This window comes from Perna viridis, chromosome 8 (genome assembly GCF_037379345.1).
Source record: "Perna viridis isolate PV_CMFRI_1.1 ecotype Kerala chromosome 8, ASM3737934v1, whole genome shotgun sequence".
NCBI lineage: Eukaryota > Metazoa > Mollusca > Bivalvia > Mytilida > Mytilidae > Perna > Perna viridis.
The window spans coordinates 29,425,932-29,450,220 of NC_142452.1; the positions used below are offsets into that span (position 1 = coordinate 29,425,932).

The 24,289-nt window shown below is 34.0% G+C and overlaps 4 protein-coding genes and 2 long non-coding RNA genes across 7 annotated transcripts; 2 read left to right on the top strand and 4 right to left on the bottom strand.

The window, feature by feature from the left end:
• Window positions 1–109: 109 nt before the first annotated feature.
• Window positions 110–2,811, bottom strand: LOC148610142 (uncharacterized). Its single transcript, XM_088542246.1, has 3 exons — window positions 2,536–2,811; window positions 1,818–1,913; window positions 110–1,172 (listed from the first exon to the last, which is right to left on the bottom strand). The coding sequence occupies exons 1-3, from the start codon at window positions 2,661–2,663 to the stop codon at window positions 173–175; spliced, it is 1,224 nt and encodes a 407-aa protein (XP_088398372.1). The 5' UTR covers window positions 2,664–2,811; the 3' UTR covers window positions 110–172.
• A 1,226-nt stretch (window positions 2,812–4,037) lies between these two features.
• LOC148610143 (uncharacterized) lies at window positions 4,038–13,265 on the top strand. The gene is given in 5 exon segments (XM_088542247.1): window positions 4,038–4,191; window positions 5,327–5,385; window positions 6,867–6,926; window positions 9,894–10,071; window positions 12,254–13,265. Coding segments are annotated over 4 exon segments (963 nt in total). The 5' UTR covers window positions 4,038–4,191; window positions 5,327–5,367; the 3' UTR covers window positions 12,961–13,265.
• Window positions 6,558–7,586, bottom strand: LOC148610144 (uncharacterized). The gene is made up of 2 exons (XR_015914747.1): window positions 7,340–7,586; window positions 6,558–7,185 (listed from the first exon to the last, which is right to left on the bottom strand). It is a non-coding gene; the product is annotated as an uncharacterized LOC148610144 (long non-coding RNA).
• A 413-nt stretch (window positions 13,266–13,678) lies between the features above and the next one.
• Window positions 13,679–23,983, bottom strand: LOC148610145 (fatty acid-binding protein, liver-like). Of its 2 annotated transcripts, none has more exons than XM_088542251.1 (4): window positions 23,816–23,983; window positions 23,247–23,425; window positions 22,850–22,963; window positions 13,679–13,785 (listed from the first exon to the last, which is right to left on the bottom strand). In XM_088542251.1, exons 1-4 carry the CDS (start codon window positions 23,889–23,891, stop codon window positions 13,735–13,737), a joined length of 420 nt encoding a protein of 139 aa, XP_088398377.1. In that variant the 5' UTR covers window positions 23,892–23,983; the 3' UTR covers window positions 13,679–13,734. The 2 variants fall into 2 exon arrangements, with proteins under 2 accessions (XP_088398377.1, XP_088398376.1); XM_088542250.1 differs by lacking the exon at window positions 13,679–13,785 and adding an exon at window positions 21,108–21,697 and having other exon boundaries at window positions 23,816–23,982.
• Window positions 14,456–15,486, bottom strand: LOC148610146 (uncharacterized). Its single transcript, XR_015914746.1, has 2 exons — window positions 15,240–15,486; window positions 14,456–15,085 (listed from the first exon to the last, which is right to left on the bottom strand). It is a non-coding gene; the product is annotated as an uncharacterized LOC148610146 (long non-coding RNA).
• On the top strand, window positions 15,888–20,920 carry LOC148610147 (uncharacterized). The gene is made up of 3 exons (XM_088542248.1): window positions 15,888–16,140; window positions 17,794–17,971; window positions 20,154–20,920. Exons 2-3 carry the CDS (start codon window positions 17,803–17,805, stop codon window positions 20,858–20,860), a joined length of 876 nt encoding a protein of 291 aa, XP_088398374.1. The 5' UTR covers window positions 15,888–16,140; window positions 17,794–17,802; the 3' UTR covers window positions 20,861–20,920.
• Window positions 23,984–24,289: the final 306 nt, after the last annotated feature.

Genomic DNA, 24,289 nt, shown 5'->3' on the forward strand with positions numbered 1-24,289 from the left:
AAAAGTTATGCTACAGAAATTACCATTTTATGTAACTTTAATATTTCTTGTGATTTTTTTGAACTGCTTTGCTTGATTGTTGTTTGGCCAGGTGAGCTAAAAAAATGAGAATACTTATATTGGTAGAATTATTTCAAACATATATACAAGTTAAAAGAACATTTCTCATACATTACTCAAGAGGAGGAAGTAAATTGGTTAGAGCTGCACATATATGAAAAATATCGTTTGCGAGTGGACTTAATGAGATGGGCATAATTCCCTGTAAAAGTCTTAAGTTCTTTATTTTCTCCATTTTACGTTGTACGTGTATTCTGGCGCAGGCTATCCTTCTAGTATATTCTACCTCTTCTTTTGAAAACTGAGCCGTTGTTTTAAAGGGAGGACAATATAATTTAACACCTTGTTTTGACAAGTCAGATTTTATATTTGCAAATCCCTTATCCACCATAACTGCATCTTTTTCATTTAATTTATTAAAAAGACCACTGTTTCTTGTAATTTCAACATCAGATGCCGATCCTCCATATAGGTCAGACAAAAACACAACAGCTCCTGACATGTTAACACCAACCAAACCCTTAAACGTATTATGTGATTTGTAGTTGGAGTATGTTGAACTTTTATTTTCCAAAGATGATGGGGTTTGAATAAAAATCTCTGTACAGTCAAGTACAACTCGAGTATCAGAAAATTTTTCAAAGCATTTCGGAATATTTTTTTGTAAGACATTCAATTCTGGAAGAAAGATCAAAGATTGCAAACATTCTTTCATAAACGGTATCCATGAATTGAAGATTCTTGACACTGAGGCTGTTGTAATGTGAAACCGGTAGGACAAGTCTTTCACAAGAAGCCCTAATCGTAGACGCATCATCACTAGTAAAAATTCATCCACAAGTCTAAGTTTTCTGGTAATATTTCTTCTAGATACATTTTCATCAACATCATCATAAGTAAAAAGCAACTTGTCAGCTCCATGTTCTATTAATATTTGATAAAAAGCATTAAAAGTATTATAATCGGGAAGACCGGTATAGAACAAAATGTCCTCATCAGAGGACATTATATCCTCAATTGTAATTTCTGGCATCCGAATTTCTCCACTCCTATCGACCATTGCAATGTCGTCTGTTTGTATACTGTGGTCTCTTTTGTTAGGGTCAAAGGACCTGAAAATTATAAACATAAATTATGTTTATAAATAAAATTAATTTTGATACACAATTTATAATTCACTTCATACATGTATATATGATTGATTGTTGATTGTTTAATTTCCAGTTGGTGATAGTTTGGCCATAATCAGGACAAATATCTTTGACTATCAAACTTTAATATGAATGGCCTATAGGAAATGTATATAGAATATCAGATGTTTAGAAGATAGGGACTGGAATTAACACAGTATGGAGGCTAGCCATCTAGGACGACATGTTTTTCTATAGCGAAATTTTTTTTTGTATGATATAGTCTTGAAAGAGGTGCAGTGAAGATAAAGTAACAACATTTAACTTAGTAGGAAATCCTGTTTTAAGACCATCAGACCATATAAGACCAAACATAAAAAATTGCCAAGCAAAGGTTGATTCAAAAATAATATGTTGAATCCTGTTTGCTGGCCAATAAATATAGATAGTCTTTAATATTTAAATGATAATTATGATATACTGTACATGTAATCTACATGTACAATGTATGTGATCTGTTATAAACAACAATGCCAACAGGACATGTGACATAGGCAGATTATCCACATATATTCCAAACATATTGTAGTTAACAAAGTACTTTAGTTTACAAATATTTTAACTTACAAGGTATGATTAAACGACGACAATGATGATGATGATGATGTTATCAATGGTTCATCATTTCTGCTACTACACGGTTCACAAGCCACTTTTGAATATCTATGGAAGACAAAATTTATCAATACATTAATTTAGCTAATTGTTCAAGATTAATGATATGACAGCTTGGCATTGGGAATGACAAGTTTAACATTTAAGGAATGACCACAATATTAGAGAGTATACATATGTACATGTGATGTATGTATTGTACTTAATCGTGTTAATTGAAAACATATCAGTCAACATTTTAAACCAGTGTTTACAAATGTACATGTACTAATAATGTATGCCACCAATTCTCACCCTTTCATTGTAATCCCCAGTTCAAAATAAAAAAAGTAAAATATTGTGACACAGTAAAGAATGCCTGCGGTTATAAATTTTAAAACCAAAATTCAAAAACATACATGCATCAAAATGAATTAAAATAATGCATCTTTTACATAAATTTTTGGAATATTGAATTATTCGTTAATTAAAAGCTATACTAAATTTATTTTATAAAAATAATATTCATGTATGAAAACAAACTAGTTACATACATGTACATGTAGGTACAGTATTCTGATAAATAATTTTTGTACAAGTCTTGCATTTATTGTATCAATTTTATCTTGCATAATTTAAAACTTAATAATTGTGTGTCCTCTAAATTTATATGATTAACATGTAAGCTTACGAGTGAATGGAACCTTCAAATTCCATTGGCTCTGAACAATTCTGTGAAAGAGGTACTGATGGGCTGAAGTCATCCATGTACCATGGACCCTTGCCACTGTTTTGAGTTTTCCTTGGGGTAGTTTTCATTACAGCCTTCTTTTCTCTGGGGGAGGTAAAGAGTTGGAATGGTGTATTTCCAGCATCTGCCTAATCCACCAGGAAAGTGATCTGAACAAATTTGTGTGTAACTTGATGGTGTAAAGTCCTTTCTGCTTATTGCCCTTAACCACGCCGCTCGAAGATACTTGTCTGTCGGGAGGTGATGCAATCGGACAGGGATGCCAAACCGTCCTATGACACCTTTGGTGTTGTGGCAATCCTTTATAGCACAGTAGTTTTTTCCCATATTGATGCAGCTCACGAACGCTCGTTTATTCCGGAAGTCGATTATACCTACTCCCAAGAAAGACAACTCTATTTACGAACGATAACTCTGTTGCGTGAAAATCGGGAAAGGTATGGTGCTGACATCGACGTCAGCGGCGTCATCGTTGTCATCCATATTCACGTGATTTTCGTGCGATACCTTAAGTTATGGTTGATCAATTGTTATGAAATTTTGATATGATTTTACTAACTACTAAAGGAGTGCTCTTATTAAATGTTGAGTTTATGGCCCCTACCGTTTTCAAGTTAGGGCCATCCATGTAGGTACCAGTATCGTATTGCATATCCCTGAGCAGGTGTACGTCAAAACATGGATGCTATAAAAATATAGTGCATTTTCTTTTTGCCTCTCTACAAACTAATATTTTGTCAAAAGATATGAACAATGACTTATAAAATAGAGCAAACATCACACTGTAAGATGAAGAACTTTTTAAAAAGAAAATCTAACATAATATCATAAAAATGTTCCACTGAAAAGGTTGGTTTGGTGAGTACAAAACGAAAGTGAAAGTAGGGAAAATGGCTATTTATAGTTCGAGACTACTTTTCTGTCCGATCTTCGTGGACTCACCCTATTTTCTTTGCGGGAAATTATTTTTTCACATGTCCTTAGAAATGCTACATAAGTGAAAGTTTTATTGAATCAATTTACATATTTTTTTAAAAATCCTAAAAATATGCACTTCACTATAGAAGTCTATGGGAAAATTAATACGATACTGAGACCTGTAACTGACAGATGCCACACTGTTGGTTTCTGTTAATCTAAAAAAAAAAAAACAAAAAAAAAAAAAACTGAGAGTCCAGAATTTTGCCAAGATAGCGTATTTAAAGTGAAATGGTCAATCCTTAACATGACATATCAAGTTCAACACATCAATGCAAGTACACCTCCAAGAAAAAAGCATTGTGATATGTACATATAGTATATACGGATTTGATATGATTTGATATTTTTATATGAATATGTATTATAAATGGGTATATTTGTTGATAGATGCATACCAGACTTTGACTATCACTTTTAGGACTTTCAGTACTTTGATTTTCATTTAGATACACTGTGCATCCTGGGACCTTCATCCTCTCCATTCTGATTGGTTATTTGTGAACTCCTTTGTGAGTTGCACTTGTCAATTTTCCTTTGAGGAGACATATTGAATTTCCAGTCCCACATTTTGTATTGACAGAGTGTTATTCTAGTTATAGATATTCATATCTAAAGGTTAGTTACATTTCTTATATTCTGTTCTGATGCATTATATGCATTCATTTATTGATGTCAGTAGATATATAGTAACATATATTAATGGATATTTATCAACATGTGCATAATTCAATTATTGATATCAATAAATGGAGGAGTTTTCTAGACAATACACATTCAAGACAAAACGTATGTATGTTCAAATTTGTTCTTCGGGCAATACCAGTCTGCGTTCATACTTGCCCCTCAGGCAGTATACCAGTATATGTCCACACCTGTAGATCTAGAAAAATAATTACCAAAATAGATTTGCATTTATGCGAAGTTAATTTACACACGTGAATAAATGCGTCCACATGGACATATTTGCATGCGTGTGTTAATTTGGACATATACAAATTTGGTCATGAGATATCGATGTACAAGCTTTAAGTGATATACAAAGAGACTTAATCCGAAGACATTTTGTTTGTTATATCACGTTCTTTAAAAGAAAAACCGACATTTATTAATAATGTATTGGGTGCAGGCTCATCTCAGCATACAAAAGGTGTTATAAAGTTCATATTTGTCTTGAGAGTATAAACATACCCAAATGCCCCTTAAATGACCGAAGAATTATTGAACGTTGTGATATTGGGAAAAAATATCTATGTAAGGGATCCATTGGGAAAAACAGAATATTTAATTTAATTTAATAAAACTAAACTGTTTCGACTCTCAGCCTTAAATGCGTTTGAGGCGGAAAAGGTAGTTATCCACCCTCACCTTCATGCCTTTGAGGCGGATGAGGTAGTTACCCACCTCACCTTCCACTTAGGGATACATTTCTATTCTCAATACATGTATGACAAGATAAAAGATACCGACAAAAACAAAAGATTTGGTGTGTAATGAATGCAATAACGGAAACCACTTACATCCGGTACGACAATATTTTCAAAAACACTTGACATTTTTAGCTTAAGTTTCCTCATTTTGAAGGCAGCTGTTTGGAGCTTTCATTTTTCGGTAACATTCTAACCATTGAAGTCTGTACTTGTTTTCAGTTACTGCGCATATATTTGAACTTAGTATAGTGTAAACATACCTGTGGTAATGAACATGCTGTAAAATTAATATATTTTAGTTGCAGTGCATATCATTTTTTTAGTTACCAAACCATTACAGAGAATAAATCAATCTTTATAATGAATGTCTTCAGTGCTACAGGTAATATAGTCTTAATCTTTTAAATTAAAAAAAAAGTTTTTAGTGAGTCCGGGTTGCTCATTTATTTTTGTATTGTATGTGTGTGTGTTTTATTTTTGTTATTTTGTGTTTTTGTTATGTGTGTGTGTGTGTTATTTTTGTTATTTTGTGTTTTTGTTATGTGTGTGTGTGTGTGTGTTTACCGAATGTTCTAATCCTAATTTTCTTGATTTCCCTTTTATACAGAACTCGTACAAGTAAGCTTTCCAAAGAAGCTTGCATAATGGTAACATTTCATTTTTTACAAACATTATTTTAGAGTGTGTTTATTGAAATCATCAAAAGAAAAGTGAGGGTCACTGGACAAAAAATATTTATACATGTACGAGGAAATGAATATCACCAGATTTGTTTGTTTGTTTGTTGGGGTTTAACGTCCGAGCAGCAATATTTCAGCTATATTCAGACAATGAACATGAAATGGATGATAAAATGAACATGAAATGAAAAAAAGGATGGGTCATAAGGATAATAGGATCGACAAATTTTGATTGCCACTGGAAAAAGGGGGGATGGGTAAGGTCGGGCAATTTAGCCTCCTGTGGCAAAAAGGAGTCTGACCAAAAATTAAGTGAACATCTTTAACCAAATTTACATTAAAGGCAGGTTTTCTCAATTATCAGGCACTTTAAAACTGTCAGGTTTTTGGGGATTTGTCCAGCCAAATTCAATGCGTTAAGTTTAATTAGTTTAAACTTATTTTATTTGCAAATACATAAACTTGGATTAGACACGAGTTATTCCAATTCACATGGTCATCTCCGTGCATGGAATATAACACACAATAAATTGTTGAACAATTCATTGATAGCTAGAAAGACGTTTGTTTGTTTGTTTGTTGGGGTTTAACGTCCGAGCAGCAATATTTCAGCTATATTCAGACGATGAACATGAAATGGATGATAAAATGAACATGAAATGATGATGAAATGAAAAAAGGGATGGGACACAAGGATAATGGGGTCGACAAATTTTGATTGCCACTGGAAATAGGGAGAGGTGGGTAGGGTCGGGCAATTTAGCCTCCTGTGGCGGAGCCCTATGGTTCCTACTCCAAGAGAATACCACAGTAGGTGTAAAGAAGTAAGTTCTTTGGATTGTCAAGTGGCCAATGTCATATAAAACAAAAAAAATGTAAAACATAAATTTAATAAACAAAACAAACTAAAGTAAATTCAAGATAAATGACATCATGAAATGAATAAACATAAATGTAACTAAATATACACGCACAAGACAGAACTAAATATAATGGAATGAAATAAATACATAAACTAAATGATTCACAGTCTCAACACACCACCATTTTTCTGCACACCTCCCGGTAAGGTCGAACGTTGCATGTACTGTAAAATTAACGAATGAAATGGGTTGTTTCCCTTGGACTTTTGTTATAATTATAACTGGACGAAATATAGACTAATTTCACACATTTTTTGTAGATTTCTATATTGACGAAGAGAGCACCAGATGATATATATTTCACTATAATGCTGTATTCAGTAAGCCATGACTGGTTAAACGAACATATCTAGCACGGACTTCTCGGTTACTTTACAAATTAATATAACGGACTTTGTGCTCCAAAAATAATAAATTCCTAGCTTTCCAACGGTTTTTTTAAATCACCGACATTACTTCACCGACTCTAGGCGTTATTACACCATCTCGGGAACATCAGGTTGATAACCATTTTATCACCGACAGGTCGACGCTTCTAGCTATGTGCAAGACGCATACCAAAACCGGGTCTAAAAACCCCTGTAAATAGACATTGAACCCAAAAATTACTTACAACATCTATACCTTTGCATAATATGGCAATTTCTCGTACATTCTGGACCGCGAGCAAGAAATATCATCTCGACAGCAAAATAGACTATAATTTACCATATAAAATTAATTATTAACTTACCTGAGTATTGTAAACATTAGCCTAGGGATATCCATGTCCTGAATTGACAATTATAATTCCCCACTGCTACTTTACCAAACTCAATGCTTCACTCAATGACCATGTGCCGACTGATATAAAACTCACCTGTTAAATTTCTATACGTGTACAATCTCGTGATTTCACAAAAGGTCTACTTGATTCGATTTACCGGTGTTAGTGGTATTTAAAGCTAGGATAGTGTAAATAGTCCTGTATGGAAAAAATGTAAACGACAATTAACTGAAGTTTGTTACAGTAGGATTCTTTAACGGGCGAGGAACGTGGCATCTTTCCCAACACGGTGCACCACTATGGTTTGCGGTCAGGTTTTCCGTATTATAGCCTGACAACCCAGCATGTAACACGCCAGGATTACCCCATTCCACCACCTGGGCACATATTCCAGTTGCTCTGTGGCTAGGGTTCTGAGCACTATTTAGTCGCCTTTTACGACAAGCTTAGCGCTGCTGCAGACCTATTCTTTTAACACCAGGACCGGAACGGGGCTGCTGGAAAGACGAAAGATGACGGAATAATAATAATGATAATGATAATAATAATAAACATCGTGAAAACAATAAGTAACTGATACTCCGTGGTCGATGACTTTATTATTACATGTTGTATCATTATTTTGATATTATGACATCTAAATTGCTGTATTACATGTACATGGGAGACTGTGTAATGACCTTTTAACCTGAGTCAGTTACAATCTTTATCTTTGGTGGACTAATATCTTATAAATCATTTCAATATAGAATGTTTATTCCCATTAGTTTGGTCAATATCTGTGTGTCCAGGGGATTAGTTTAAGTAAACAGGCAATTTATATTATCAGTAAACAGCCTGTCTGAGACCGAAAGTGTACGCGAACTACGTAAGTGTTTATAGTTAATGCACACAAAAGTAGTTTTATGAACTTTTCAACATTTTTGTATGAATTCTTTTGTCTCTTTTTAAAAAAAACATATGAGCACTTTGGGCTACCTACTTATGGTGTCAATAATTTTAGCTAAAAGATGTAAATATCAGATAGTGTGTATGCATGTATCAATGTGTTACAAATGTAGCTTGCGTTGTCAAAGAATATCGCGACCTTTCAAGTCTATCCCCAGAAAAAAAAATACAAAAAAAATCATGCAAATACATGCACACAATTTTAACACAATCAAAAATTCAAAAAATAATGCAATACATGCACATAATTTAAACACAAGAAAAATTAATTATATGCGTCAAAAACTCGTGCATTTGTGCCATTCAGATTACAGTATTGGTGGTTAAAACGGTCGTATATAAACATACATCAGTTCTCTTGAATCGGGTAATATAGAAATTTTATTTTTTAACACTCGTGTGTATATGTTTTTCTTAAAACACTCGTACATATATATATGTCTATCTCGTATATCTCTGTGTTTTACCGTTTAACGTTCTCAATGTTCATGTGGGTATATTTTAAGTACATGTAATGATGGTCATATTTAAATGTATGATTTACCTAACATATATAATCAGTTTACACTCACGAGTTATGGTTCTTAGACTGGTATTAGTGAAACAATATCGTCAACTTCAGATTGATTGTTGGTGTTTAACGCCCAAGCAGCAACATTTCACTTATATCCGGGCGCTGAACATGTAATTGATAATAAAATGAACATGAATTAATGACGAATTAAAAAATGGCATGGGACACAAAGATAATAGGGTCGACAAATTTTGATTACCATTGAAGATAAGGAGAGATGGGCAGGATCGGCAATTTAGCCTCCTGTGGCGGAGCGTAAAAGTTCCTACTCCGATAGAATACCACAGCAGGGTTAATTCTTTAACGTTCTAGGAAAGTGGCAGTTTTCCCAACACGTCGCATGAACTACTATGGTTCGCGGTCAGGTTTCAGTATTATGGCCTGACGACCCCAGCATGTAGCATACCAGGGGTACCCCATTCCAACACCTGGGGCACGCAACCCAGTAGCTCTGTGGGCCAGGGTTCTAAGCACAATTTAGTTGCCTTTTACGACAATCTTACTCTACTGCGGGCCAATAAGACGAAAATAGTATCGTCGATTTGGTAGCTGCAACGGGTGACTATAATTATGGCATGGAGAAGTATTGCTGCTCTCGAAATAGAAATTAATTTCAATATTTGGGACTGGTTACGGACTATCACAGCTAGAGACAGCTGAGGGTTTTACGTAATATACTGACTCATTAGTTAATTACTTCACGCTTACAAATAACTTTACATAGAATGCGATCATGACTATTATAGGGTTGACTATGTTACTGTACACCCGATTCCTAAGAATGGACCAATTAAGTTGCGATCTGTGGTTATACATCTACTACGATAAATTATATCATTCAATAACCTAGGTTTGACAATGATAAACTCGATCGGTCGCTCAATTACTCACGTTTGACTACGATAAATACTCAGGTTTGATTGTGATATACTCACTAACTTTATTCTTTTAACAAATTCGAATACAAAAATAAGCGCAAATGATATTTTTTCTTATCAGATAAAAAAAATGGAAATCAATTACGAAATACGACAGATGAAAAGATCTGACATTGATCAATTATATGATTTACTAGCACCCAATAAATGGAATGTGGACAAATCTTATCTTGAGTGTGTGTTTGATACAGATCCAAGTGGGCTTATTGTTGTCGTTAAGGACGATGGAGAAATCATAGGTAAAGTAACATAATAATTAGTGCTGGATCCGGGTGAAGGGTCGAGGCATTCGAACTAACAAAATAATCAGTGCTGGATTCGGGTGAGGGATCGGGGGATTTGAGCTAACATAACCATCAGTGCCGGATTCGGGTGAGGGGTCCGCGGATTTGAGCCTTCATTGTTTACTGGTGCGCAAAAATGTGCAAATGGTAGTCTGGAACTCTCCAATATTTCTTTTAATAAATTTCTGTTAGGACTTTGTTGCGTCGTATCTTTTTCCGACGCAGTCGGTATAGTTTCGCTTTTCACCCTTTGACCTTAAAGACGCTCTTCCATGGAAACGTAAGTCACCTGATCGCAATTATATTTCTCGATTGGCCGAATACTGATAACTTAGTGGCGTTCGAAAAAATTGTATTGAAAATAATAAGTAAAAAGAACAAATTTTACTGCATCGGCTACATTGTATCTTTTTTTAAAGATACTACTTGTTTCCGAATTACTTTAAGATTTTAAAGCAAAGTACATTTATGCGATCAGCTGAGATTCAAGTGGGATTGGTTCCTGAAGTACATCGAACGACGTTCAAAGGCTTTATTTTTCTATCCAAAACAAAAAATTGCATATCTTATCAATTGGTCCTTTGATAAATCGGGATGTGAATATGTCTGTTCGAATTCTTTTAGATATTTTTAACAATTTGATTTCAAAGTAACATGCTTTTTAAAAAGATTAGGTAAAAGAATTTGTCCAATATCTCATAGTCAAAATTTTGTAATGGGACTTTGACGTCACGAACGTTTTTTAGTGATTGACTCGTTGAATTTTGATTCTAAAATTACATTTTAAGGAATTACTGTCGTATTTTTTCGGTCTTTTTTTTTAAATGACCTCAATGCTGGTGGTGCACACTTGAAAATATCCAGCTACACAGATTTTCGAGTATGGACCACGTGATTGAGGTTATTTCTTCATAGACCGAAACATCCTGAAGTAACGGAATACTTACAATGCATATTATATATTAATTGGTCTTGTTTTGATATGCTGACAGCACTAGAATTTCTGTTAGACAACATTTTCGTTCGCTTTGGCGATACCGTTTATCGCCAGATTATTGGAATTCTCATAGGTACCAATTGTGTACCACTTATTGTGGACCTCTTTCTGTATTGTTAGGCGATATTTTGACTCTTAAAGACGACGACTTCAATATTTATACATGCACTAAATATATATATTTTGTAGAACTGTCTTTGAATAAAGCAAATATTGATAATATACGATGTCCGTTTCTTGATCTTGGTATTCAAATCAATAATTGTAAACTTAAGCAACAATATACGATAAAAGGGATGATTTTGCATTCCAAATTTTTAACTGTCCATCTTAGATGGTGACTTTCCCTTGTCACAATTATATGGTGTTTTATATCACAATGGGTTCGATTTGCTCGTATTTGTAACAATATAACGAGAATATGTATGGTGTATATATCAAATAGACAAAAAAAGCCACTGGGATGAAAATGTCATTCCAAGGCGACCCATGTACAGCGAAAGAGTTGACTTATATACTTAAGTAACATAAAATAAACTAAAGGTGAAAACGAAACAAGATATACAGAGGCTTGAGCTGATATATCACTTAACTGCTAGTAGTCCTTTGTTTGTGCATTTGTGTAAAGTATATTCAGTTTTTTTTTATTTCTGTTTTAACAAGGGAGTCGACCTTTTTTGAACTCAGTTTTAGGTGTGTTGATTGTGTAATATTGTTTTCATAATTGTAATTGGAGGGTGTGATCATGCCACAGTAATTTAATCTTGCTGCATTTTTGTCCCTGACCTATGTCAGGAATATCTGGCCACTTTTTGTACTGTTTCGTTTTCATTTTCAGTTTACTTTTATGTTGCTGGAGTATATGGGGAAACTCGTTCGTTGTACGTGTGTATAATGTTGCTTTTTGGCCAGCTACAACCTGCTCTGTGGTGTGAGGGTTTCCTCATCATTCATCGAAGACACATGGGTTGCCTTGAACTGACATTTTTCATCCTGGTAGGGTTGCTGTCCCTTTGCATACTCACCATATCTATTCTCGTTATATAAAGTATTTAGTTTTGATAGAAAAGTGAGATGTTCTTTTAGTAGTGTTCTTTTAATTATCCTCAACATAATAGTAACATTTTTCTTTCATTGTAGGCCATGTAGCTTGTCTTACTCATGGTACTGATATAGCCATATTTGGACTGAATATCATCAAAAACGAATACAGAGGGAAAGGCATTGGTAGCAAAATGTTTAAACATTTATTAAACATTACAACAGGCAAAAATATTGGTTGTTTCTCTTTGACGAATCGAATTACATTTTATGAACAATTTGGTTTCAATGTCCACTGATTCACAGTTTATTATCACCAAGGAAAGGTGAACAAGTCCTTCATAACGAATGCTCCAACAGGTGATTTTGATATCATTCCAATAAAGAAGGTCGATTTCGATGACGTCATTGCATATGATACTGCCTTGAATACAGTTGCACGTCCTGTCTACCTTTCAAATTGGATTCTTCATGACACTGCGAACGGATACGTTGCTGTGACAAACGGAAAAGTTGTAGGATTTGGTATTATTCGAGCAGCTGATGAAGGGCATAAGATGTACCCGCTCTATGCTGACGATAAAGATATTGCAAAGGCTCTGTTTTGTCGTCTGGTTACGCATGTTCCAGAGCAAGAGGAAGTGATATACACAGCTCCGACAGAAAATGAAAATTCAAATGAAATAGTTGTGGGAAATGGGTTGAAGAAACGGTTACCGATGACGAAATTATACAATATAAAGGACATCCCAGTTGACATAAATAAGGTGTACTCGATTTCTAGTACAGAGTTCGGTATTGTTTGATAATTGGTAAAATATTCACTTGTAACTGTACAATGTAATCAATAAAATATTCACTTGTAATTGTAATTTGTAAAATATTCACTTATTTGTAATTGTAATCTGTTCTAAAAGAACTACTCTCATGTAAGTGTTTTATAATTATATTTTTGTTAATGTGTAGGCTATTGGTATTTTGCGAGGCGACATATTCGATACATATTTTAACATTAAGCTACACTATATCGCCATTTATTTTACTTACCCCGCACCTGTGTTATTTGTGTTTCATGGGGTTCTTTTTTTAATAAATTGTTGCTAGCGTTTAACGATTTGGTATTTTTTGTTTACCGAAATGCGATTTAGATTTTTTAAACTATCATTATTGATAACTCCATAATTCAAATTCGAATCATTGCTATTGTATTTCAGTCCATTTTATCACAGTAATGAAAACGTCGCGATTTTTTTTGCTAATTTACAGTATAACCGTGTGATGTTAGTATATAAAAAAAGGATGAGTTCGATCCAGAAATTCAATAGGATTACTGTATTATTTGCTGATTTTTTGTCAAACTACACATTTTCTGTAAAAAGGGTGATGGTCAAATCCCCAGACAGCACAGGATTCGCCACTAAGTTGATAGTTCTATTTCATAAATTGCACCAGAGCAAAAAAAAAACTATTTCTTTCTTTAATTTTATCTGAAATATTTTATGGATCGAAGGAGCGTTTTTTTTTTTTTTCCATTGATTTGTTTTAAGAATTCATTTAAGTTATTAATATTCTGCTTTCTGTCACAACTTGTTCATTTCAAATGACATTGATGCTGCCTCGGTTTTCACCGTCTACAAAAACCAAAATGATGTATGAATTTAAATTAGAGTACATCATCTTCTTATAAAGAGAAAAACATAACACAAAATGTCTTCAATGGCTATGAAATAGATCGATTATTTCTTCTTATATTTTTTTTTTCGATTTTTCCCGTTAAATTATATATAAGAGAGAGAATGAATAAGACAAAGAACATTAATTTTTAGCTTCCTTTTTAGCTCACCTTGCCCAAAATTAAAAAAAGACCTAAACAAGCATATAAAAACAACCCCGATTCAATAAAGAGATATTTTTGATTTGAAACGACTACTACCTATTGCATTTTTTTTCATTATTGGAATTTTTTTTAAAACATCTTTAAAAACACCTTTAAACATCGAGTGTTTTGACATAGAAATCAGACCTTAAAGTTTCCATTTGCAGAGCTTTTCAAAAATATTATAACACATGCCCAAAGAGCATGTGGTAAATCTCTTTGTTTTTCGTCGTTATGTGTAGGTTACAAAAACAAGTAATTTGAATTACGCTGTCAAAGTGACAAGTACATTATCACAAAATATTCTGTCCAGTGCCTGACTCTTACAAACAATTGACACAGTGACAATCCCACCGCTGCCACCATTGTAAAGAAGTAAGTTCTTTGGATTGTCAAGTGGCCAATGTCATATAAAACAAAAAAAATGTAAAACATAAATTTAATAAACAAAACAAACTAAAGTAAATTCAAGATAAATGACATCATGAAATGAATAAACATAAATGTAACTAAATATACACGCACAAGACAGAACCAAATATAATGGAATGAAATAAATACATAAACTAAATGATTCACAGTCTCAACACACCACCATTTTTTCTGCACACCTCCCGGTAAGGTCGAACGTTGCATGTACTGTAAAATTAACGAATGAAATGGGTTGTTTCCCTTGGACTTTTGTTATAATTATAACTGGACGAAATATAGACTAATTTCACACATTTTTTGTAGATTTCTATATTGACGAAGAGAACACCAGATGATATATATTTCACTATAATGCTGTATTCAGTAAGCCATGACTGGTTAAACGAACATATCTAGCACGGACTTCTCGGTTACTTTACAAATTAATATAACGGACTTTGTGCTCCAAAAATAATAAATTCCTAGCTTTCCAACGGTTTTTTTTTAATCACCGACATTACTTCACCGACTCTAGGCGTTATTACACCATCTCGGGAACATCAGGTTGATAACCATTTTATCACCGACAGGTCGACGCTTCTAGCTATGTGCAAGACGCACACCAAAACCGGGTCTAAAAACCCCTGTTAATAGACATTGAACCCAAAAATTACTTACAACATCTATACCTTTGCATAATATGGCAATTTCTCGTACATTCTGGACCGCGAGCAAGAAATACCATCTCGACAGCAAAATAGACTATAATTTACCATATAAAATTAATTATTAACTTACCTGAGTATTGTAAACATTAGCCTAGGGATATCCATGTCCTGAATTGACAATTATAATTCCCCACTGCTACTTTACCAAACTCAATGCTTCACTCAATGACCATGTGCCGACTGATATAAAACTCACCTGTTAAATTTCTATACGTGTACAATCTCGTGATTTCACAAAAGGTCTACTTGATTCGATTTACCGGTGTTAGTGGTATTTAAAGCTAGGATAGTGTAAATAGTCCTGTATGGAAAAAATGTAAACGACAATTAACTGAAGTTTGTTACAGTAGGATTCTTTAACGGGCGAGGAACGTGGCATCTTTCCCAACACGGTGCACCACTATGGTTTGCGGTCAGGTTTTCCGTATTATAGCCTGACAACCCAGCATGTAACACGCCAGGATTACCCCATTCCACCACCTGGGCACATATTCCAGTTGCTCTGTGGCTAGGGTTCTGAGCACTATTTAGTCGCCTTTTACGACAAGCTTAGCCCTGCTGCAGACCTATTCTTTTAACACCAGGACCGGAACGGGGCTGCTGGAAAGACGAAAGATGACGGAATAATAATAATGATAATGATAATAATAATAAACATCGCGAAAACAATAAGTAACTGATACTCCGTGGTCGATGACTTTATTTTTACATGTTGTATCATTATTTTGATATTATGACATCTAAATTGCTGTATTACATGTACATGGGAGACTGTGTAATGACCTTTTAACCTGAGTCAGTTACAATCTTTATCTTTGGTGGACTAATATCTTATAAATCATTTCAATATAGAATGTTTATTCCCATTAGTTTGGTCAATATCTGTGTGTCCAGGGGATTAGTTTAAGTAAACAGGCAATTTATATTATCAGTAAACAGCCTGTCTGAGACCGAAAGTGTACGCGAACTACGTAAGTGTTTATAGTTAATGCACACAAAAGTAGTTTTATGAACTTTTCAACATTTTTGTATGAATTCTTTTGTCTCTTTTTAAAAAAAACATATGAGCACTTTGGGCTACCTACTTATGGTGTCAATAATTTTAGCTAAAAGATGTAAATATCAGATAGTGTGTATGCATGTATCAATGTGTTACAAATGTAGCTTGCGTTGTCAAAGAATATCGCGACCTTTCAAGTCTATCCCCAGAAAAAAAAATACAAAAAAAATCATGCAAATACATGCACACAATTTTAACACAATCAAAAATTCAAAAAATAATGCAATACATGCACATAATTTAAACACAAGAAAAATTAATTATATGCGTCAAAAACTCGTGCATTTGTGCCATTCAGATTACGGTATTGGTGGTTAAAACGGTCGTATATAAACATACATCAGTTCTCTTGAATCGGGTAATATAGAAATTTTATTTTTTAACACTCGTGTGTATATGTTTTTCTTAAAACACTCGTACATATATATATGTCTATCTCGTATATCTCTGTGTTTTACCGTTTAACGTTCTCAATGTTCATGTGGGTATATTTTAAGTACATGTAATGATGGTCATATTTAAATGTATGATTTACCTAACATATATAATCAGTTTACACTCACGAGTTATGGTTCTTAGACTGGTATTAGTGAAACAATATCGTCAACTTCAGATTGATTGTTGGTGTTTAACGCCCAAGCAGCAACATTTCACTTATATCCGGGCGCTGAACATGTAATTGATAATAAAATGAACATGAATTAATGACGAATTAAAAAATGGCATGGGACACAAAGATAATAAGGTCGACAAATTTTGATTACCATTGAAGATAAGGAGAGATGGGCAGGATCGGCAATTTAGCCTCCTGTGGCGGAGCGTAAAAGTTCCTACTCCGATAGAATACCACAGCAGGGTTAATTCTTTAACGTTCTAGGAAAGTGGCAGTTTTCCCAACACGTCGCATGAACTACTATGGTTCGCGGTCAGGTTTCAGTATTATGGCCTGACGACCCCAGCATGTAGCATACCAGGGGTACCCCATTCCAACACCTGGGGCACGCAACCCAGTAGCTCTGTGGGCCAGGGTTCTAAGCACAATTTAGTTGCCTTTTACGACAATCTTACTCTACTGCGGGCCAATAAGACGAAAATAGTATCGTCGATTTGGTAGCTGCAACGGGTGACTATAATTATGGCATGGAGAAGTATTGCTGCTCTCGAAATAGAAATTAATTTCAATATTTGGGACTGGTTACGGACTATCACAGCTAGAGACAGCTGAGGGTTTTACGTAATATACTGACTCATTAGTTAATTACTTCACGCTTACAAATAACTTTACATAGAATGCGATCATGACTATTATAGGGTTGACTATGTTACTGTACACCCGATTCCTAAGAATGGACCAATTAAGTTGCGATCTGTGGTTATACATCTACTACGATAAATTATATCATTCAATAACCTAGGTTTGACAATGATAAACTCGATCGGTCGCTCAATTACTCACGTTTGACTACGATAAATACTCAGGTTTGATTGTGATATACTCACTAACTTTATTCTTTTAACAAATTCGAATACAAAAATAAGCGCAAATGATATTTTTTCTTATCAGATAAAAAAAATGGAAATCAATTACGAAATACGACAGATGAAAAGATCTGACATTGATCAATTATATGATTTACTAGCACCCAATAAATGGAATGTGGACAAATCTTATCTTGAGTGTGTGTTTGATACAGATCCAAGTGGGCTTATTGTTGTCGTTAAGGACGATGGAGAAATCATAGGTAAAGTAACATAATAATTAGTGCTGGATCCGGGTGAAGGGTCGAGGCATTCGAACTAACAAAATAATCAGTGCTGGATTCGGGTGAGGGATCGGGGGATTTGAGCTAACATAACCATCAGTGCCGGATTCGGGTGAGGGGTCCGCGGATTTGAGCCTTCATTGTTTACTGGTGCGCAAAAATGTGCAAATGGTAGTCTGGAACTCTCCAATATTTCTTTTAATAAATTTCTGTTAGGACTTTGTTGCGTCGTATCTTTTTCCGACGCAGTCGGTATAGTTTCGCTTTTCACCCTTTGACCTTAAAGACGCTCTTCCATGGAAACGTAAGTCACCTGATCGCAATTATATTTCTCGATTGGCCGAATACTGATAACTTAGTGGCGTTCGAAAAAATTGTATTGAAAATAATAAGTAAAAAGAACAAATTTTACTGCATCGGCTACATTGTATCTTTTTTTAAAGATACTACTTGTTTCCGAATTACTTTAAGATTTTAAAGCAAAGTACATTTATGCGATCAGCTGAGATTCAAGTGGGATTGGTTCCTGAAGTACATCGAACGACGTTCAAAGGCTTTATTTTTCTATCCAAAACAAAAAATTGCATATCTTATCAATTGGTCCTTTGATAAATCGGGATGTGAATATGTCTGTTCGAATTCTTTTAGATATTTTTAACAATTTGATTTCAAAGTAACATGCTTTTTAAAAAGATTAGGTAAAAGAATTTGTCCAATATCTCATAGTCAAAATTTTGTAATGGGACTTTGACGTCACGAACGTTTTTTAGTGATTGACTCGTTGAATTTTGATTCTAAAATTACATTTTAAGGAATTACTGTCGTATTTTTTCGGTCTTTTTTTTTAAATGACCTCAATGCTGGTGGTGCACACTTGAAAATATCCAGCTACACAGATTTTCGAGTATGGACCACGTGATTGAGGTTATTTCTTCATAGACCGAAACATCCTGAAGTAACGGAATACTTACAATGCATATTATATATTAATTGGTCTTGTTTTGATATGCTGACAGCACTAGAATTTCTGTTAGACAACATTTTCGTTCGCTTTGGCGATACCGTTTATCGCCAGATTATTGGAATTCTCATAGGTACCAATTGTGTACCACTTATTGTGGACCTCTTTCTGTATTGTTAGGCGATATTTTGACTCTTAAAGACGACGACTTCAATATTTATACATGCACTAAATATATATATTTTGTAGAACTGTCTTTGAATAAAGCAAATATTGATAATATACGATGTCCGTTTCTTGATCTTGGTATTCAAATCAATAATTGTAAACTTAAGCAACAATATACGATAAAAGGGATGATTTTGCATTCCAAATTTTTAACTGTCCATCTTAGATGGTGACTTTCCCTTGTCACAATTATATGGTGTTTTATATCACAATGGGTTCGATTTGCTCGTATTTGTAACAATATAACGAGAATATGTATGGTGTATATATCAAATAGACAAAAAAAGCCACTGGGATGAAAATGTCATTCCAAGGCGACCCATGTACAGCGAAAGAGTTGACTTATATACTTAAGTAACATAAAATAAACTAAAGGTGAAAACGAAACAAGATATACAGAGGCTTGAGCTGATATATCACTTAACTGCTAGTAGTCCTTTGTTTGTGCATTTGTGTAAAGTATATTCAGTTTTTTTTTATTTCTGTTTTAACAAGGGAGTCGACCTTTTTTGAACTCAGTTTTAGGTGTGTTGATTGTGTAATATTGTTTTCATAATTGTAATTGGAGGGTGTGATCATGCCACAGTAATTTAATCTTGCTGCATTTTTGTCCCTGACCTATGTCAGGAATATCTGGCCACTTTTTGTACTGTTTCGTTTTCATTTTCAGTTTACTTTTATGTTGCTGGAGTATATGGGGAAACTCGTTCGTTGTACGTGTGTATAATGTTGCTTTTTGGCCAGCTACAACCTGCTCTGTGGTGTGAGGGTTTCCTCATCATTCATCGAAGACACATGGGTTGCCTTGAACTGACATTTTTCATCCTGGTAGGGTTGCTGTCCCTTTGCATACTCACCATATCTATTCTCGTTATATAAAGTATTTAGTTTTGATAGAAAAGTGAGATGTTCTTTTAGTAGTGTTCTTTTAATTATCCTCAACATAATAGTAACATTTTTCTTTCATTGTAGGCCATGTAGCTTGTCTTACTCATGGTACTGATATAGCCATATTTGGACTGAATATCATCAAAAACGAATACAGAGGGAAAGGCATTGGTAGCAAAATGTTTAAACATTTATTAAACATTACAACAGGCAAAAATATTGGTTGTTTCTCTTTGACGAATCGAATTACATTTTATGAACAATTTGGTTTCAATGTCCACTCATTCACAGTTTATTATCACCAAGGAAAGGTGAACAAGTCCTTCATAACGAATGCTCCAACAGGTGATTTTGATATCATTCCAATAAAGAAGGTCGATTTCGATGACGTCATTGCATATGATACTGCCTTGAATACAGTTGCACGTCCTGTCTACCTTTCAAATTGGATTCTTCATGACACTGCGAACGGATACGTTGCTGTGACAAACGGAAAAGTTGTAGGATTTGGTATTATTCGAGCAGCTGATGAAGGGCATAAGATGTACCCGCTCTATGCTGACGATAAAGATATTGCAAAGGCTCTGTTTTGTCGTCTGGTTACGCATGTTCCAGAGCAAGAGGAAGTGATATACACAGCTCCGACAGAAAATGAAAATTCAAATGAAATAGTTGTGGGAAATGGGTTGAAGAAACGGTTACCGATGACGAAATTATACAATATAAAGGACATCCCAGTTGACATAAATAAGGTGTACTCGATTTCTAGTACAGAGTTCGGTATTGTTTGATAATTGGTAAAATATTCACTTGTAACTGTACAATGTAATCAATAAAATATTCACTTGTAATTGTAATTTGTAAAATATTCACTTATTTGTAATTGTAATCTGTTCTAAAAGAACTACTCTCATGTAAGTGTTTTATAATTATATTTTTGTTAATGTGTAGGTTATTGGTATTTTGCGAGGCGACATATTCGATACATATTTTAACATTAAGCTACACTATATCGCCATTTATTTTACTTACCCCGCACCTGTGTTATTTGTGTTTCATGGGGTTCTTTTTTTAATAAATTGTTGCTAGCGTTTAACGATTTGGTATTTTTTGTTTACCGAAGTGCGATTTAGATTTTTTAAACTATCATTATTGATAACTCCATAATTCAAATTCGAATCATTGCTATTGTATTTCAGTCCATTTTATCGCAGTAATGAAAACGTCGCGATTTTTTTTGCTAATTTACAGTATAACCGTGTGATGTTAGTATATAAAAAAAGGATGAGTTCGATCCAGAAATTCAATAGGATTACTGTATTATTTGCTGATTTTTTGTCAAACTACACATTTTCTGTAAAAAGGGTGATGGTCAAATCCCCAGACAGCACAGGATTCGCCACTAAGTTGATAGTTCTATTTCATAAATTGCACCAGAGCAAAAAAAAAAAAAACTATTTCTTTCTTTAATTTTATCTGAAATATTTTATGGATCAAAGGAGCGTTTTTTTTTTTTTTTTTTTTTTTCATTGATTTGTTTTAAGAATTCATTAAAGTTATTAATATTCTGCTTTCTGTCACAACTTGTCCATTTCAAATGACATTGATGCTGCCTCGGTTTTCACCGTCTACAAAAAACAAAATGATGTATGAATTTAAATTAGAGTACATCATCTTCTTATAAAGAGAAAAACATAACACAAAATGTCCTCAATGGCTATGAAATAGATCGATTATTTCTTCTTATATTTTTTTTTTTCAATTTTTCCCGTTAAATTATATATAAGAGAGAGAATGAATAAGACAAAGAACATTAATTTTGTAGCTTCCTTTTTAGCTCACCTTGCCCAAAATTAAAAAAAAAAACCTAAACAAGCATATAAAAACAACCCCGATTCAATAAAGAGATATTTTTGATTTGAAACGACTACTACCTATTGCATTTTTTTCATTATTGGAATTTTTTTTTAAAACATCTTTAAAAACACTTTTAAACATCGAGTGTTTTGACATAGAAATCAGACCTTAAAGTTTCCATTTGCAGAGCTTTTCAAAAATATTATAACACATGCCCAAAGAGCATGTGGTAAATCTCTTTGTTTTTCGTCGTTATGTGTAGGTTACAAAAACAAGTAATTTGAATTACGCTGTCAAAGTGACAAGTACATTATCACAAAATATTCTGTCCAGTGCCTGACTCTTACAAACACTGGTCCTAAAATGTATTTGTATCAGTTGGTAAATTCCACAAACAAGTAGCCCGACAAGGTTCACGTGAAGATGTAAATATTCGTTTAGATGTCTGAAGGAAGACGAGTTCGCATGCGCTCGTATTCAGAAGTCGTTTATTTTTTTTTTTTTTTTTTTTTTTTTTTTTTTTTTTTTTTTTTTTTTTTTTTTTTAATAGTTTTACGGAATGCAAGCCATTTTAGGAAGTTTTTCAAAGGGGCGTAACCTACCAACACCCGACAATCTGATTGGCGGTTTCATTGAGGAAACGAAGAATAGTAAATATTTTTTTCCTTAAAACTTAATCTATTTACACTTCGGTAAGTAGCTAAATGATTTGATATTAAGTACTTACCACAGCCACAATAAGTAAAATATTTGAATTCAAAGTCTACTGCTGTCCATTGCTCAAATCGGACAGTAAACAAGTCTGTCGGGTTGGAAGGTTACGTCCCTTTGCTCAAAATAAAAAAAAAACGAAGTAAAAGTTGGTAAAAAGGTCTATTTGGAGTCAGTGTCGTGTGAAACTTACGATGTAAAAGGTTACTTACGACTAACATCTTGTTCCCCTCGACTATTCTAGTTGTTGTCGTCGGCTTCCATCCCATTATTTCGGATTTGCTTACATCCGTCCAAATTCCGTCGTTACCTATATATGCAGTGAACTTCGGTTGAAATGAGAAAAAAAGTTTAATTGAGGCAGAGATTCACAATACTTCGGTAATCTCTAAAATATAAACTTTTTAATTGAAATTTTTTGAAAACGTTGTAGGGGAAAAGGGATGTCACTATTCAGAAACGCACATACATGTTAGTAATTATAGCAGTGTCTGTTATATAAGATCATCGCTTTCATTGATTTGATTTTAATGGATGTTAGTAAAGGTACATTCCTTATTAATTCATTTTCCCTTTCCATCCCTTCCCAAACATATTTAATTCACCTACTTTTACACCCTTCCCTTGGTAGTCTGTTGTTGAAACTTCTTCACCAAGCTTGAACCTGTATTCCCTCGGTTTCGGTAATGTAGTTGAATTCAGCGTCATTACCCATGTATCTCCAGAGTTCTCTACTGATAGCGTTGAGTCCGCATTCCGCCATCTTTCCGCAAATGAATCCGGTACCCCTAAAATTGTAAATAAATCTTAACTTTACAAACCTTGCGTTGAATTTAGCTAATGTACATGTATCTCCATCATGGAACCAGACAAAAACTAAACGGTCGAAATTAAGGGAGAGTATGCACCTGGTCAATGCTCCCAGTTTTTATTGGAGTCCGAGTTGCTCATTTGCTTTTGTTACTTTGTATGTATGATTTTAGTTACTTTATGTTCTTTGTTGTGTATGTCTGTTTTCCATGTCTGGTCTTTGTCCCTGGATTACATTCTTTTGATTACCGCTATAACCTTGGTTCCCTTAATTACTCCGTCAAACTATATTGTATTTGTATACAAAACAGAAGATGTACAACTTCTACTAAGAAAGTAATTTGATATAATTTGAATTTTGTGCTTACCAGACTTTTGAAGAAATTCTTCGAAGTTCTTCCTGGACTCCTTGTTGGTTTTCCATTTTCCAAGAAACTGTGCCATAGTGTGGTTTTCTACTTTATATCAAAAATTGTTTTTTTTGGTATTGTTTACTAGTGTGGTCCCTAATAACCTTTCTGAATTTAGTAATATATGTATAGTAAGATGATGACATGTGTATGCATCAATTAAACTAATATGACTTTGAATATGAATATCATTGATCATGAAGGGGATGGGTATCGTTGCATAAGTGCTAGGTTAAGGTCCTATCATTTCACAACAGGTAATTCAATCTCTCTTTGTTCTAGTCTAAATCATACATGTACAAGATAACCATCCTCCCAAGTCAGGGTTTTGAGTCCACTTTCGCTCCCTCAAGATGTCACAGGGGTACTAGTTCGAGTCCCGCGGAGGGAACGACAAAACAATTTGCAGTTTGACAGTTCTAACATCGTTGG